General features: G+C 40.1%; 2 protein-coding genes across 2 annotated transcripts; both read left to right on the forward strand.

Annotated features, from left to right (window-relative positions):
• Nucleotides 1-10037: 10037 nt before the first annotated feature.
• Nucleotides 10038-11510, forward strand: LOC121617336 (claudin-4-like). The gene has a single exon (XM_041952485.1). The coding sequence runs from the start codon at nucleotides 10057-10059 to the stop codon at nucleotides 10726-10728; it is 672 nt and encodes a 223-aa protein (XP_041808419.1). The 5' UTR covers nucleotides 10038-10056; the 3' UTR covers nucleotides 10729-11510.
• Nucleotides 11511-14614: 3104 nt separating this feature from the next.
• On the forward strand, nucleotides 14615-16564 carry LOC121617337 (claudin-3-like). The gene has a single exon (XM_041952487.1). It carries the CDS (start codon nucleotides 14757-14759, stop codon nucleotides 15405-15407), a length of 651 nt encoding a protein of 216 aa, XP_041808421.1. The 5' UTR covers nucleotides 14615-14756; the 3' UTR covers nucleotides 15408-16564.

Here is a 16564-nt window from a genome sequence, read left to right on the forward strand (position 1 = left end):
TAAATGATAATACTTTCAACAAGCTGTGTAAATTTTGACATTTTCAGTTTTACCAAGACCATAAATCTTATTCTCTTAAACAAGCCTCTAGTATCGAAACATGATCATGAGAATGACAATCATACTTTAGCTGCTACAAGCGGATTTTTCATAATTTTTTTCTGATGAAAATGATACGGAGCCCCTAAAGTGTCATGAAGAAAAAAAAAACTATATCGTGCGCACAAGATACTAAAACGTGTGCACGTTTTAGCTAAATCGTGCGCACAAGATTCTAAAATGTGCGCACGAGATACTAAAATGTGCGCATGTTTCAGTATCTTGTGCACATGAAATACTAAATCGTGCGCACGTTTTAGTATCTTGTGTGTTTTTTTTTCTTCATGACACTTTAGGGGCTTCGTAAAATGAAGATAAATGTGATGACTTTTAAATATTAAGTATAATGTCAAGTGGCATGTGGGAAATGTGGCATAAAAAGACAACTTCTATTCTGTTTTTGCAGCCTTGCTAGAAAATTAAATGATTTCTGTAGAAGTCTGAAGAGGAAAAGTGATTCTGCAGGCCAGATGTAACGATTAATTCTAAATTCAGATAAGGCTCCCACCTTATCTGAATCATGCCCCATATCAGTTTTTGATTCTTTCATCAGTTTCACACACACACACAAACTAATCTAAGATTTGCTCCAAAGTACATAATAAATGTGAATTCCAGCTGCCTAAAAGAAGAAACTGTCGATTGAGGTTTTATGATGTGATAAACTTACAGTTCTTAGACCAAAGGTTGGCACTCTGTGGAACTTAAACTGGAAAACTGGAAAAAAGATAAGATAAAACTTTATTAATCCCATGCAGGGAAGTTGATTTTTTTTTTTTTTTTTTTTTTTTTGTAGGGCACCGTTAGAGTGGCAGCTAGATACAGCAGCTCCGGGGGGGCAGAGGTGGAGAACAAAGGCAGCAAAGATGGTGGAGTGGCTCAGAGAACCAGATTATTATAGCAAGATGGCCTACCTTGTTTTGTACAGAACAGCCCATGTTTCAGGTATGTACAACAGCTGAAATAAATAATCCTGGCATGTGGAACATCAGAGCCAGTTTCAGTCAGGATGTTCTGCACTTTGATGTCCTTGTGGAACACACCTGTGGAGTGGATCTCAGTGAGACCCTCAACCTGTCTGGCTATGATCTGAGGGAGAGAGACAGAGACACGCAGACTGAGTGAGATTTTGCGTTGGCACACACAGAAAAAAACACAGAAATACACAATATGCCTGCTTGTATTTGCCACAAAGGCAGCTGCAGAAAGTAAATACAGATAAAAATGGTTTGATTATACTTGCGCACAACTTTCATTGATTACTCTTAAAAAATAACCTTCCATCATAATTTGTATTTTCTAAAAATTGAGTCCTAATCCCAATATGAATCGCATGTACATTGCATGTAGAATGTACATGACAGTACTACTAATGGATTACAAGTACATCTGCATTAGTAAATTTATATATTGCTCGAGCATTTCCAGTACACTTTAAGTGTAACTCAATAATCCTAAAATTAGGCTGCTAGTGTATTTTTATAGGCTTCTTGAGCATTTTCAATACACTTTAAGTGTGCTTTAAAACTAAGGACTAATGTCTTCAGATATAGTACGCATTCAGTGCACATTAATGCCTGCCTGTCCTTGAAGTTTAACACTAGGAGACTGTTTTCACATTCATTTGATGAAGAACATTTATCATTCAGAGTTTAGAATGTGTACAGGCGAGAGGTTACTCTGTCACATCGCAAATAGTTCAAAGCCAATCGTCAGTCAGTATGCAACGTGCACAGCTGTGATGTGCAGAGACTGGACCTTTCAGCAAAGAAGGAGACGTCTTTCATCCAGTACTTAAACTGTTGAATTGAACAATGTTTGCATATTCAGAGTCTGGATTTTTCAATGAGGGAGAAGGTTTGATGTAATAGATGACCAAAAGGCAGCAGCAGGAGAATGAGGGAGATGTCAACCAACCGCAGTTTGTACATGCTAACAGTTGTAGAGTAGGTCAAGGTAGGTCAGTAGAGCAGACAAAATGTTACGACTGAGGGAGTGCGCCTTTGTTCTGTAGGTGCTTTCATATAGAACACATATGTCAAACTGATTCCATTAAGGGCCGTGTGGCTGCAGGTTTTCGTTCCAACCAACGAGGAGCACAGCAGGCCAACCAATCAACATCAAGGGATCACCTAGTTATCAGCTGAAGACTGAGATCAGCTGATTATTTGATTCCAGCCTGGTGTGCTCCTCCTTGGTTCGAAAGAAAACCTGCAGCCCTTTATGGAATTAGTTTGACATGCCTGATATAGAATCTTACTTTAAAAAAACATCTGTAATAATGTAGACCTGAGATCATCCTGTCAGCTCATCACATTTTATGAGGAGTCTGTCATTTCCAGGTATTCCAGGATTTACCGCTTGCATCTTTACCCCTTACCACCTCACCCCTGAGTGCCACCCCCACCGCCAGTCAAGTCCCTCCTCCTGAAGACGATAATGAGCCTGTCAGTGTCAACATCACCATCAAGGCTACAGGATCATGTCTCAGCCTCATTCAGTTGCATTTTATTCCGGAATTAATGTTTCTGTAAACAGTTGGCAAAATCATTACAGTGTGTAGCCGATGACTTAGATCTCAACTCAACTATATATATATATATATATGTTTCAGGACCTGAATGTCATAAAGTAATCTGAAGCATGGACACAAGGATTTATGTACACTGGTCAGCTTTTTTAACAACCTTTTGTATTAGCGGGCTACCTACAGAGCTTGACCAGCCTCTGCTGTTTCCTTATCTACTAATTTCACACAAATAGGCTTTTATATTTGCATAAATACTGGCAAAAATTGCATATCAAACACTAAAATGATGCTATTCTGAGTCAGTGGTCATCAACATTATTTGCATTATTTATTAAGGAACATTTAGATGACAGTGTCTACATTTACGTGCACTTTAATATTCCACTATTATTTCAAATATGACAATATGCAAACAGCGTACTCATATTCTACGATCAGGGTGTCTCAGTTGTTTTTAAGGGGTCTCCAGTTCATTTTTCTTTGTAAAAAACAATCATTTATGTGCTTCAGTGTTGCTGTGCTCAGTTTTATAGCAGGCCATCTTCATTCCTAAGTACAGTTGTTGACTGTTGCATATGCAGAGGGTGAAAAGCTTGCTCACACTTAGTCACACACTTGCAATTAAAACATTTTAATAAGCAGACGCGCATCGTGTGAGACATGTGACCCTGCTCTGACATAACACAAGTCGATCCTCCAACAGGTACAGTCTCTGAGGTTAGATCATTAAATGGTGTGCATGCACTGGTGAAATGCGCCTTTGGTCATTTGTAGAATTACATTTCTCAAGAATAGAATTAACTTGGAACAAATTAATAAAGTGAAAAATGAAGAAACCCTGTGAATTGAAGGCTGAGGTTTGCTTTGAGCTCTGTTACATTCAGTCTGTGTGTGTTCTGTGAATCAGACTGAAGGCTGATTGTAAGTGTGAGCATACAAGGGTTTTTGTTCAGGGAGGATCACAAGAAAATATCTTGCGTTTGATATTTATGTGAAATTGATGTGGGCAGAGTGGGCAACACAGAGAGGTCAGTGCAAGTGCAAGTGCTGTGATATACAACATATTTGACAGGTCTGGATTTTGTACCCTCTACATGTCGTAACCCTGACTGGAAAGAAAAATGTTCCAACTCTCTGGAGTTTGGCTCCTCTGTCTGCTGTTCTCCGCTCTGCCCAAAGGGAGGCAGCAGCTTCTGTCATTTTACTGTGTGTGTGTGTGTGTGGTGGATGAGTGCAAACTTAAAATTAAAGCCATAACCTGCCCTGAATTTCCTAGAAGAGTCACTCAGAGGTTCAAATCTGACTCAGAGTAAACACAGGCAGACTGATGCCTAAATCTTATCATTAAGAATAAAAAAAAGTTTAGCTTCATGCAGTTTAGTAAGAACTTGTACAACCCAGACTCTAAAAGAGTTGGGACGTTGTGTAAAACATAAATAAATCAGAATGTGAATTGCTAATCCTTTTTGACATGAACTCAATTGAAAACAGCAAACAATATATTTAATGTTTGACCTCTTCAGGTTCTATAAAACACGTTCCAAAAACACCTGTCTGGAGCATTCCACAGGTAAACAGGTTCATTGGTAACAGATGATAGTATCATGATTGGGTATGAAAGGAGCATCCTGGAAAGGCTCAGTCGTTCATAAGTGAGGATGGAGCGAGGTTCACCACTTTGTGAACACATGGTTAAAGGATGTTACTACATGGGCTGCTTATGGCAGTAATAAAACACACAACATAGCTTTTGTTTGCTCTACTCTGGAGCTTTCTATGCACAAAGAGAAAGAATGATGTCTGGGTGGTTGTGAGAGTGTGGCATCACACAGTGTTCAAAGAGCTTTTGACTGCACTTTTGAATGTGTCCATAAATCTCTACGCAGCCATTAAATCCAAGGCTCCCTAACTTTTTCAAAGGACTTATTACTTAGTAACTGAGAGTTTGCTTATAGAGCAGAGTCCCCACTGAACGGTGACCTGATAAACGCTGCCAGTGGAAAACCCCGTCAATCTTTAAAACAGGAAGTTTGAAATGCAGCTTGGTGATTGGTTAAAAGAAATTTGAACAATAACTACTGGTATATGAGTATCATTTTGCAAAAAATAAAAATAAATAAGCAAATACATTTGGTAGTCAGTATAAAACTAATTATTTCGCCTAAGTTACGTATGGGGTGTAACGTCTTTATGAGGCCAACAGTTTCTATCACATTATACTGCCACTTGACACACAGACAGTTTAAGAGCTGGCTATCTTTGATATGATCGATGAGGAGGTGTTCCCGTTTCAATGGTGGTTATTCTCGAGTTTCAGTCTTATCAGTGGTGACTAGAGTGCTCAACTCACCCCTCCGGTAAACACATGCATTTTTCAACATGACAAACATTTAGAGTTTTCTAGATGTGTGTAATAAAAAAAATCCAATAATGAATGAAATCATTAGGAATTTCACTGTTATTTATTTAAGAGTTGTTTTGAATAATTTGTAGCTCAAGTTCTGCAGGAGAAACCAAATAAACTGTATCAAGAATTACGAAAGAAACTTCAAATTTTATTCTCCCTGAGCAGGTGCAAGTCATTGGCATCATCATCATGTGATTTTATGCTGCATTCACTTGAGATGGGAAACGCTGCTGCCACTTGGTGGCCAGGAACTTGTGACTCTTTACATGTTGATGTCTGCAGAAAACATTTAGGCAAAGTCTCAGAGACTTTTGTTTAGATTTATACCATTTATGTCCATATTTGTGCATGTTACAGCCATCCTCACCTCAGCAAAATCATCAAAGTGCAGCAGAAGTGACTGATGGTCATTATTATTAATGGGGCAATGGACAAATGCCTTGGATCAGACATCAAACATCTTTTCATTCCTGTCTCTTTTTAACAGTGGCTTTTCTCCCATTTTACCCAGATGTTATAGAGCAAGGTGCAAGTGACCAAAGTCAAATTTACCATCAAACTTTTTCTTTTCAGGCTTTCTTTAAATTAAAAATTGGACCACGGCAGGGCTTACAGAATCAATTTATAAAGTGTTTTAAAGGCTTTTAGTAAATAATGCATAAAAAATGCACCATATACCCGCAGTTTACCTTTGTCCCAGGCTAACTGACTGACCCACATACAGTAAGTCAGATCCAAATCACGTTCAACTCATTCCAAATTTAACCTGTTTACACTGAAAGACTGAATGAAAAGATGCACATTCGTGAACAGAAGCCAGAAATAACACATCCTTATGCATCTACATGTCTTGTACTTTACTTCACCTTCTTTTTTTTACAATACTTCCACTCTGACGTGTATTTTATAGCAGTCTTCCCTTCTGTATTTAGGTTACTGTGATCAGAGAGTTGGCAGTAGTTGCGGACAACACATATGCTATCTGAACTTCCCTTGGCAGTGAGCCAAATAGATAAACCTGTTATTCATACAGTATGCTGAAGTACCATCTCCACACACCCAGTTGGATTTGATGATAGATTGTTTGTGTGTTTTTCTCTGCAGCTGGAGAGGAGGAAGAGCTCGCACGCTCACAAATACACCAACGCACACAAGGAAACAGCAGAGACATAAATAACCCTTCCGCTTACTGAAACTCACTTATCAACTCTGGCGTGAGATAGAGCCGTCCAGTGAAACTCCCCAACCTGCACAAATCTAATTCCATGGAAAAATGTCTGTGGAGTCTTTACAGTATTTATAATCAAAGAGCTGTTTTAGTAACATGGACTTCATGTTCTGCTGTTAATCCAGGCTCCTGGGCTCTAAATATGGAGTGAAGGAGTATATTTTACAACAAATATCTAGCTTGCCCACATATTCAGTTTTTTAAGCGGTTCAGACTGTTCTAGTTTCACTAACAGCCGTTTCCATGGTTAGAAAAACATAAATGATCCAATTAGAGCTTTGTAGGTGGGATTTAAAATGGGGGCGTCTTCTTCAGTGAGTCAGTGCCAGACAAATGGTGACAGAAAACACCAACAAGGATGAAAAAGATCAACACAGCTGCATAAGTTGTTCATCAACCTGGTTGTTCATTATCTTACAGTAACAGCAACTCCAAAATCAACATATCTGATGATCTTTGATGATCATATCTGCTGAAAATGACCATGACAACTGCAAACAATGTTAGCAGGAAGTTACATTTCCATTGACTGGTAATGATAAGTGTTATTTATGGTGCCACACGGCCTCCAAAGGGCAGTGATGAAGCAGGTTTCACTTTCTAACAGTCTTGAAGTACCAAACAAGCAAAGCTAGAGAGGCTAGAATTATAGTTTAAATATGTAAAATCAAATACAAACAATAAAAACTAAATACATTGAATATGGACATAATTAAGAGTCAAATAATTTTTGCTCTCATTTAATGAACCTTTGAAGTATATTACATGAGGCACTACTTATATATACTATAAGTATATAATACTGATAATAGTTGTGACATTGCCTCTGTTTTTAATATTTTGAGCGTTGATTGATTTTTTTGGTTGTTTCTTCTGTTTTTTGTAAATTTTAAAATCCTAAAGCTCCACTAATCAGTATTCTTCCACATAAAAAGGAGACTCACAATAATTTATAGTGGGGTTGTATGAGATATTTATCAATAGTCACTATATAAACAGTGAAAATTGCATTTATTCATATATACAGTATTTTCAAGTTTCAAGATTTCTTTATTGTCATTGAGCATGACATGTCAATGAAATTTGCATTGCAACCCCCATGTTAGAAACAAGATGATAAGAAAGATAAGAAAGATTCTAAAATAAAATTAAGATACTGGAATAAATTTCACCTCTTTACCTTGATGTCAGACTGCTCTTTTCAACCGGAGCTGTTAAAATCACTCTCTCCAGAGCCATGGTCCAAACCAGACTCCTTTAACAAAAACAGCAATTTTACCTCACAGAACCTGGGAGTTGCTGATCCACTGCTGCGGTTAGTTTGTTTTGGTCATTGTGTGACTTAGGTAAATCTGAACTAACACTTTGAGAAAAGCTTTATTAAACCCACAGTAGTTGCCCAGCAGACAAACTTGGCAGCTAGCTGGTAGATGTTGCGAAGCATTTAGCAGCTTAAGGGCCAGAGATGTCCCTCACGAGTTGGTGGAAACCAATATAGAGCTAGGTGAAGGTGGTGAAGAGACACAACGCCAAATGAATGCGGCTTTTGCCATGTGAAAATAAGAAATGGTTTGCTGTAAAAAATGTATAAAACAAGACTATATCAGGGCTGTGTATTTATATTTGTTTTTGCAGTAGTAGTGCTGGCGAGCAGCAGCTCAAATCAAATACTTCTTGTTTGAGCATGCAAACAAAGAATTTGATAGTATTTACTGTCAGATATGATTTGAATGGTTGGTACATTGTTGGTTTTCCTTCCTTTATACCAAGATAATCTCATTGAATTGCCTTTTATCAGGTTTTATCTTATCGTGGTTACTGAGTTAGCCATCTGTAACGGACTTGTTGGAGGGATGTTGTCGTGTGATAATGTGTGCACGTATCCAAGATAAAAACACGATAGTGACACTGTACACATCTGCGCGTGTGATACATAGCACATGGATCCACACTGACAGAGTCATTCAGACCTGGTTTTCAGTGAGAAACCAGAATCTGTGTCCCCATTATCTAATTTTCATATTTAAAGTCCAGAAGAAACAGACATTTCCAGAGTATCTACGTGATGTATTTCCAGGTGAGGCAATACAGGCAGGTGAGACATAATATTGTGAGGAATTTCATTTGAATGTTGAAAAGCTGGAAACAATGTGCACTCTGACGGGAGAGTCAGCGATGTCCTTTTGTAAGAAAGAGAGATGAAGCCCATTGTATCTCAAGGTTTGATTTGGCGCTCAAAGACACATCAACGTGCCATGTGGTTTCTAGCTGGCTAACTAATAAATCTTCACCGCTAAATGCTAAAGATTGATTGATGGGTGGATATTATATTATTGGTTGAAGCTGATTGGTTCAAGCTTATGTGGTTGCACGTCTTGTTTTGTTTTACATGAGGGAAACATGATTGGATTTTGATGTAAGATTTTTCTTTGTATTTTTATTTTTGTATTTTTTTTGACATGCATTATGAAATTGGTGCACAGTATGACGGGATGTGACCTAAAAGAGTTCTTAGAAGCTATGTTTTATTTAATTTCAATTTAAGTCTGAGGATATTCTATATGATTACAACAATTGATCTAACCACCCACACCACTGTGCTGCTCACTAGTGCTACAAACGTATATTCATCCACAGCTGGAAGTAGTCCCCAACAAACACACTTTTTACTCCAGTTTGACTAGTGGTTGCTAAAAACTGCAGTGCCCACCGGTTTTAGGAAATGACAGGCAGGGAAGGGACAACTAATATTGCTGGTTTTTGGTCTTTTCACTGGACTCATGTCTCCGTTAAGTTCTATTTTTTAAAAGCTGAGAAGAATGGAGTAGCTTTACAGAGTCCGAAGATACATATCTATAAAATGTTTTCCTAGCATTTCTAGTTTTTCATTAACCCAAATTTTATTGTGCGATTACCCATAGACTGAGTGACCCAGTGGTGATGGTGCAAGTTTCTGCAATAAAAACTGTTGCATGTTTTCGTTGAGGCTATAAAAAACATGACACATCACAACAAAACTAAAAGAGAACAAGAAATATACGACAGAAACCAGAGAAAGCCTGCAAAGATTTAATATGTCCTCATGTTCCCTTTTTCTCTTCCTCTGTTTCTCTCAAACTTAATAATACTCCATGCAAGCACACTTACACACACACACATCCATCAGAATACATGTTTGTATATCCGTTACAGTCTCATGTGGTCACCTATCAACCATGTAACAAGCTCTGCCTTGGCCACTCATTACCTCCTGACAGCAATAAAGCAAACACACCCACAGCTACCATGGGCAAAAGGTTAAACCATAAAAATGCTCTTCATTCGAGAAAGCACACAAACGAGCACCAACACACCCAGGTGGTAAATGAGGCCAACGCTCAGGACTCACCTGATTGGTTTGGCTTACAGAGTGATGTCACCTCTTAGGAGGGCCTGACCACTTAATAATAAAACGATGCACGATAAGGAGCTTTGACTCCTTAGCAGCAGAATACGGGGAAGCAGCATCTGAGCAGACGCGTACGCGAAGCAGAGAGTGTGTGGCAGAAGCGCACTTTGATAAATCCACACTTCTGGATCCAGCTACAGCTCGATAAGGAGGCACACCTGGTGGCAAGAAGGGTCGTCAAAGAGGCGCAAATATCGAGAGGGCCTTCAGATATTTGCTAGACAGTAAAAGGAGGAAAGGGAAGCAAGGAAATCCAAGAGAAAGAGAAAATTCAATAAAGGGGAACCAAGAGGACAAATAAAGGAACATTTGATCCAAAGAGGGGACCCCTATCTGGGTGCAAGATGCCATCTTTTGGACTTGAACTGGTCGGCGTCACTATGTCAGTGCTCGGCTGGGCGCTGGCTGTGGTCAGCTGCGCTTTGCCAATGTGGAGGGTCTCCGCCTTCATTGGCGCCAACATCGTCACAGCTCAGGTGTACTGGGAGGGCCTGTGGATGAGCTGTGTGTTCCAGAGCACAGGTCAGATGCAGTGTAAGGTTTACGACTCCATGCTCGCTTTACCTCAGGACCTGCAGGCCGCCAGGGCGCTCACCGTCGTCTCCATCATCGTGGGGTTGGTGGCTCTCTTCATCGCTCTGGTGGGAGCAAAGTGCACCAACTGCATCGAGGATGACAGGGCCAAAGCCAGGGTGATGATCTCCTCGGGCGCTGCGTTCATCACAGCAGCTCTGGCCCAGATGGTGCCGGTTTCCTGGTCAGCACACACCATCGTGCAAGAGTTTTACAGTCCAATCATCCCCATTGGTCAGAAGATGGAGATCGGGGCGGCGCTGTATTTGGGCTGGGCTGCCGCGGCTCTGCTACTGGTTGGAGGCTCCATCCTCTGCTGCAGCTGCCCTCCACCGGAAGAGAAGCCATTGAGGTACAACTTGCAACCCCAGAGTCGTGTAGCATACTCCGCCGCACCGAGGTCAGTCGCTCAAAGCTCCTACATCAAGAGGGACTACGTGTGAGGGAAGAGCAGAGGGACCAGGAAGAATAACATTACTATTTTCACATGTATCCTGCTTATGCGTACGTTTTCATGCAATGTGTACAGAAATGTAGATAAATAATAATCATGTTGGTTTAACTGGAGCCAATTGTTCCAGAAAATGGTAGAAACCAAGTGTTTTGTGTGTTTGTGGCTGTTTAGGATCATTAATGTATGTAAATATGAAGTCTGATGGTCCTGTTTACAATTATCATTGGTCTAAAGCAAGCAGGGAAGAAGATCAAATTTTAGAGGATGTGACCAAATATGGTCTGTCATATATATTTATTATTTGTGCTTATAACATTTCCATTGTGAATGTTCCTCATTGCGCTGATTAGTGTGTACATGTCAGGTATCATACGGTCAACTGTTGTAAAGCAAAGAGGGACACTGTTGTGACTGCTTTGACTGAACTGAGTTTTAAATGGCTTTTTTTTCTGAGGGAACAATATTTTTCTTGCTATGATGACATAATACAGACACGAGTCACAGATGTAAAATGTTGTACAGCCGAGCAAAATGGAGCTCACTGTGGGCTCCAAAACAAGGTCAACATGGCGGAGTGGACTGTGAAAAGAATGAAGGAAGTGGTACATGAGCAATGTTAGTTCCTTCATCTCGATCACATTCCACTGCGCATTATGTGGCTGTGTTTTATGACATTTCTGACATTTTCTACATCTATTTTATAGAACGTGTCTTTGGTTGTATTAACATTGAATGTGTTCGCTACAGAATGGGTTTGAAATTGGAGTTTTATTGGCGGACTTTATGAATGCAAATGTTTTGTTTTTAAATCTACTAAAGTGATTGAAAAAGTTTAAAATATATAATAATATATACAAAATTAATAAAGATTTTAAGTGTGAAACATTATGTGGGCCTAATTTATCCTTGTTAGACTTAACAGTGATTAAGATGAGAGTTAGCACTTAAACAGAGAAAAAGGTTTTCATCCTATATATGAAGATGATGATCACTAAGTTTAAGAAACCAAGAGGACAATGTTAAAAAACACAAGAGTTAATTTATTTGTTAGAGCATGAGAAGAGGAGTCACTGCTGTGTCAGAGAGTTAACGACATCTTCCCCATGTGGGTCAGAGTAGCACAGACCATTTTCTTTCACACTGTGCAGGAGTCAGATGGCGACGGACGTCCCTTCTGTTTGGTGTCTGACGCAATCGCTGTACCACAGATACCAACTTGTTCCTGTTTTGAATAGTCAAATAATCCCTCTGTGTTCCAGCAGGTGTGCTCGGGCACAGTAGGGCAGCCTGATAATTGTTCACATTACAACATATTTCTGCCCGCTGAACAACACTGAACAAAACCATTTCAAAATCCAGGGGATAATTCTTCAATTTAAGATTTTAACTACTCTGTGGGCGTAAGGGACCCCACCGTGGGGTAGAAGAAGTACTTTTACTTAAGTAAAAGGAGCAATACCGTAGTGTAGAAATACATTTAAAATTGTATTAGCATGAGAATAGAATCAATGTACCAAAAGTAAAAGTACTCATTATGCAGAGTGGCCCTTTTGAGAATTATATGTAATATCATTGGATTAGAATCGGATTAGAAATATTGATATGTTAACGAATTCATCACTTTAATGTTGCAGATGGAAGAAGTGGAGCTACTTTTTATGACTTTATATACTGCCTGGTATCTTACGAATTTCCCCCCAAGATCAATAAGTATTTCTTATCTTATAATAATCCCTTTAAAAACCTACACGAATAATCAGAATGTATTAGTTGATTATACTATATGTTATATTGTTAATCTGAATATGTGAATAATTACTGCCTCTGAAATGTAGTAGCGAAATAAAGAAGCAGAAAATGGAAATACTAGTTAAGTACAAGTACCTCAAAATTGTACTCAAGCACAGTACTTCCATAAATGTATTTTCGGTATATTTCCAGCAGCAGGTGTGTTGGTTTTAGCAGCAGCCCACTATGATAATAACCTACATGGTTTAAAATGGAAAACATGTATTTACTAATTGACAAGAACATTTCTGTGAATGCTTCTGCGCATGTTTTTGATAACACGAGCAGCTGGTCAGCACAGGTGTACTGATACAGGTAACCTTCAGTTCATGGCTCTTATCTCACCTGTGATGCATCAGCTGATGTTGTTACATAAACACCAGAAACTGACTGATGCCCCAAACAGCCTCCCTGCTGCTCAGCCCTCAGGTTCGTTTACGTGTGTTGTGGTTTTTACCTCTTTGGGAGAAATATTTTGGGTTCCGCATTCATAATGTGTTTATGTGTGTATGACAAAAACGCTGCAGCAGCCAGTTATTCTAGTCTACAGGCAATTGAAGACAATTGAAATACATCTACGTTTGAAGTTGACATTTAGGTTTGGAGTTGTGTTTCCTTTGCTGGCCTGTTGTTTATTCCTCTCGATAATGATGAAACAATAAATATATATATATATATATATTCCCTGTCAAGTACTCAATTGGTACTAGTCATTGGGAAAATGGAGAGTTGTCTGCAGGCAAACATACAATTGAATGTATACACAGAATTAAGTTGACAATTATAGATTAATAATGTAGTTCCTTTTGTTAAAACTGAGCTTTTTTCAAGAAAAATCCTATTAATTAGTACAGAATTACAGAGAGTTTTTCCAGAAAATTTTGCAGCTATTAGAAAATGATGCATCTGCTAGAACACAAGCAAAAATGTTTAATTCCTGACAAAATGCCATTGTGAGTCATGTGTTTAATTCAATTTTAACTTGTTTACTCTACATTACAGTCAGAGTCCCCTGAAAGTCTAACTTTTCTCAGTCTTTTTGCCTTTAAAAATATTTTTTTTATTAAACATTCTATTTTATTTCAACATGTTTCCTGAATAATAATTAAAAAAAGCTTAATATTCAATATGTAGAAACTTACATCTTCTGGATTGTTTATCTGATTCTCAATGAGGGCTCAAATAACACCGGGAGCAACGGAAGTTTACTTATTTCTTTATGTCCACTAACCGGAGACATGTGTGTGTCTGTGGCAACTGTTTGGTCAGAGTAAAGAGTTCAACCGAAACTGAGACGATCACACGGTCTGTATGTCAAAGGTGTCTCAGAATCGGCCCATTATGTTTCCTCTCTGCTCATATTTACTCTGGGTGCAGTTATTCCGGTTTCCATTCCAGCTCTGGGATTGTGTTCCTCACACACCAAATCCTGACTGTTAAAGAAACTTACACGGCTGGAACCAGGAAGTAACAAAAGACCTACAGCATCAGAGGGAGGGTATAGCCTGAGTGTGTGTTTGCAACAATGTATGTGTGTGTGTGTGCGTTTCTATGCTTACTCACAACAAGATTTGCAAGTGGCCAGAGGCTGAAGCCGCCTCTCTACGACTGCGTGTGTTTAAGTCAGCATTTATATTTGAGGAACTACTTGCTAGTTGTTTTGTGGGTCAGCGCTCCTTCCCTCTCCACTGACAGGATTGGTGATTTATCCGATCACACCTCATTTAAAGGCAGCTTTGATTCACTCATCGCAGCAGAACACAGTTCCCAGGAAGAAACAGGTGAAGTGCTTTTTAAAGTGTTGATTTTGCTTGGTAGTCAAGGAGGCCACCATCTTAGCAGTCACCAACCCCCACCAACGACACACACACACACACACACACACACACACACGCACCCTCCCTCCATCACATCCGTCCTCAACCGCACTGCCTCCAGCTCCCCTCCTCCACTGTATGTGCACAGGTGGTGTTTTTTTTTTATGAAGACAGCCTCCTGCTGACATCATCACCAGGGGACTCCTCCTCGCTCCCCTGAGGTATAAAGGATCTCTTGTTTCCGTGGAAGCATCTCATAGCTACATCACACCCTCTTACGGGTCTCACACCTTTCGGAGAACCTGAACAGCAGGACAAGACCGTTCACTGAGATCTGAAAGGGTTTTGTTTGCCGGAAAATCAGTGGACTCACTATTTTAAGTTTTGTTCTGTCATTAGATAAAGAGCCAGCATGTCGATGGGCATGGAGATCGTGGGCATCGCCCTTGGAGTCCTTGGATTTATCATTGCGATAGTGACATGTGCCCTGCCAATGTGGAAGGTGACGGCCTTCATCGGAGCCAACATTATCACGGCTCAGACCATCTGGGAGGGTTTGTGGATGAACTGTGTCACCCAGAGCACGGGCCAGATGCAGTGCAAGGTCTACGACTCGTTGCTGGCCTTGCCTCAGGAGCTGCAGGCGTCCAGAGCGATGACCATCATCTCCATCATACTTGGAGTGCTGGGGGTCATGATCTCCATCGTCGGCGCCAAGTGCACCAACTGCATCGAAGACGAGGCGTCCAAGGCTAAAGTGATGATCATCTCCGGAATCTTCTTCGTCCTCGCCGGCCTTTTGGTCCTCATCCCCGTCTCCTGGACGGCCAGCGTCATCATCCGGGATTTCTACAACCCCATCCTGACCAACGCGCAGAGGAGGGAGCTGGGCGCATCGCTCTACATCGGCTGGGGAGCGGCCGCCTTGCTCCTGATCGGTGGCGCCATGCTGTGCAGCAGCTGCCCGCCAAAAGAGAAGCAGTACAAGATGCCCCGGATGGCGTACTCCGCCCCGCGCACCGTCAGCGCAGGTGGAGGCTACGACAGGAAAGACTATGTTTGAATGGATAAAGTTTGGGTGAGATGTAACGAAAATGTTTGCTGCACATGAGTGTTTGTGTGTGTCTGTGTTGTTTTTTGCTGTGTGAAACCACAGGGGGAACCCTGCAAAAAGACTCCGACATGAAGATGTTTGTACAAATCCTGATCTTTCTGCTTCTATTTTCGGCAGGTGTGTCTTGTTTAAGAGGCTCTGACGTTCAGTATATGAACAGCGAGTTTTCCAGTAAAAAAATCATTTTGTTCTTTTGAAATGTGTGAGCACATGTTGTATTATATTTATACTGAAACTTCTGTGGCATTATGTGAGGTTGAAAACACCTGCTTCTTGTCTGTGTGTGTGTGTGTGTGTCTCTGTATTTAGCTGTTGGCTGACTGGGGTCGAGTTTCACTGAGACTTTCAGCTGAAGCGCTGTGTGTCAGTTCACTGACAATGAGGAAGAGACAGCTCTCATTTAGCATGGATTTGGGCGTGTGATTGTACAGTGTGTGTGTGTGTGTGTGTTTTGCATGTAATATTTGCTTAGGAGAGTTTCTGCTGAGGCTGAAACTAAAGATGGATTCACGATATGGCCCCAGGTAACAACTCTATCTTCCATCTCACAGTCTCACTGTTAGAGGACACAGAAGAGACTGTTTCAGTCCGCGCACAAAGCCCAACAGTTTATGTCCATATGTGTGAGTTGATTTTATATTTCTGTAATAAAAATGTATTTTTAATGTATTTTAACACCAAATATTCCATCATGTGTCTGCTTTTCAAATAGATTTGTATTGCCTCTTAGTTTCAAACATTTTTGTATATTGTATATGAGAATCAACAGCCTGTACGATCCTCTGCATGTCAAACAAAGAGCCAAAGGATCTCTTTACTGTGTGTGTGTGTGTGTGTGTGTAAGACACCCTGAGGGAACATGAGTACAACCTACAACTGTTGTAGGATGTTTGTTTCCAGATCAGCAGGATGTGTGTTTTTTGTGTAAAAATCAAACATTTCTCTAACTCACCTCCATGTGTTCAAAGTTTAACACATTTTTTTAAACTTTGTTGTTGTTTAAATGCTGTGAAAAGAGCTGACGTATAAGATAAGAGGCTTTGTTAGATGTCTTATTGTAGTGCTTAAATTGCAAATGTGTCGAAGATTTCAATAAAAACCATATA

This window comes from Chelmon rostratus, chromosome 14, assembly GCF_017976325.1.
Source record: "Chelmon rostratus isolate fCheRos1 chromosome 14, fCheRos1.pri, whole genome shotgun sequence".
Taxonomy (NCBI): domain Eukaryota; kingdom Metazoa; phylum Chordata; class Actinopteri; order Chaetodontiformes; family Chaetodontidae; genus Chelmon; species Chelmon rostratus.

Bases quoted from the DNA above. Each gene is read 5' to 3' on its own strand.
- LOC121617336 (XM_041952485.1), top strand. From the start codon at position 10,057: ATGCCATCTTTTGGACTTGAACTGGTCGGCGTCACTATGTCAGTGCTC.
- LOC121617337 (XM_041952487.1), top strand. From the start codon at position 14,757: ATGTCGATGGGCATGGAGATCGTGGGCATCGCCCTTGGAGTCCTTGGA.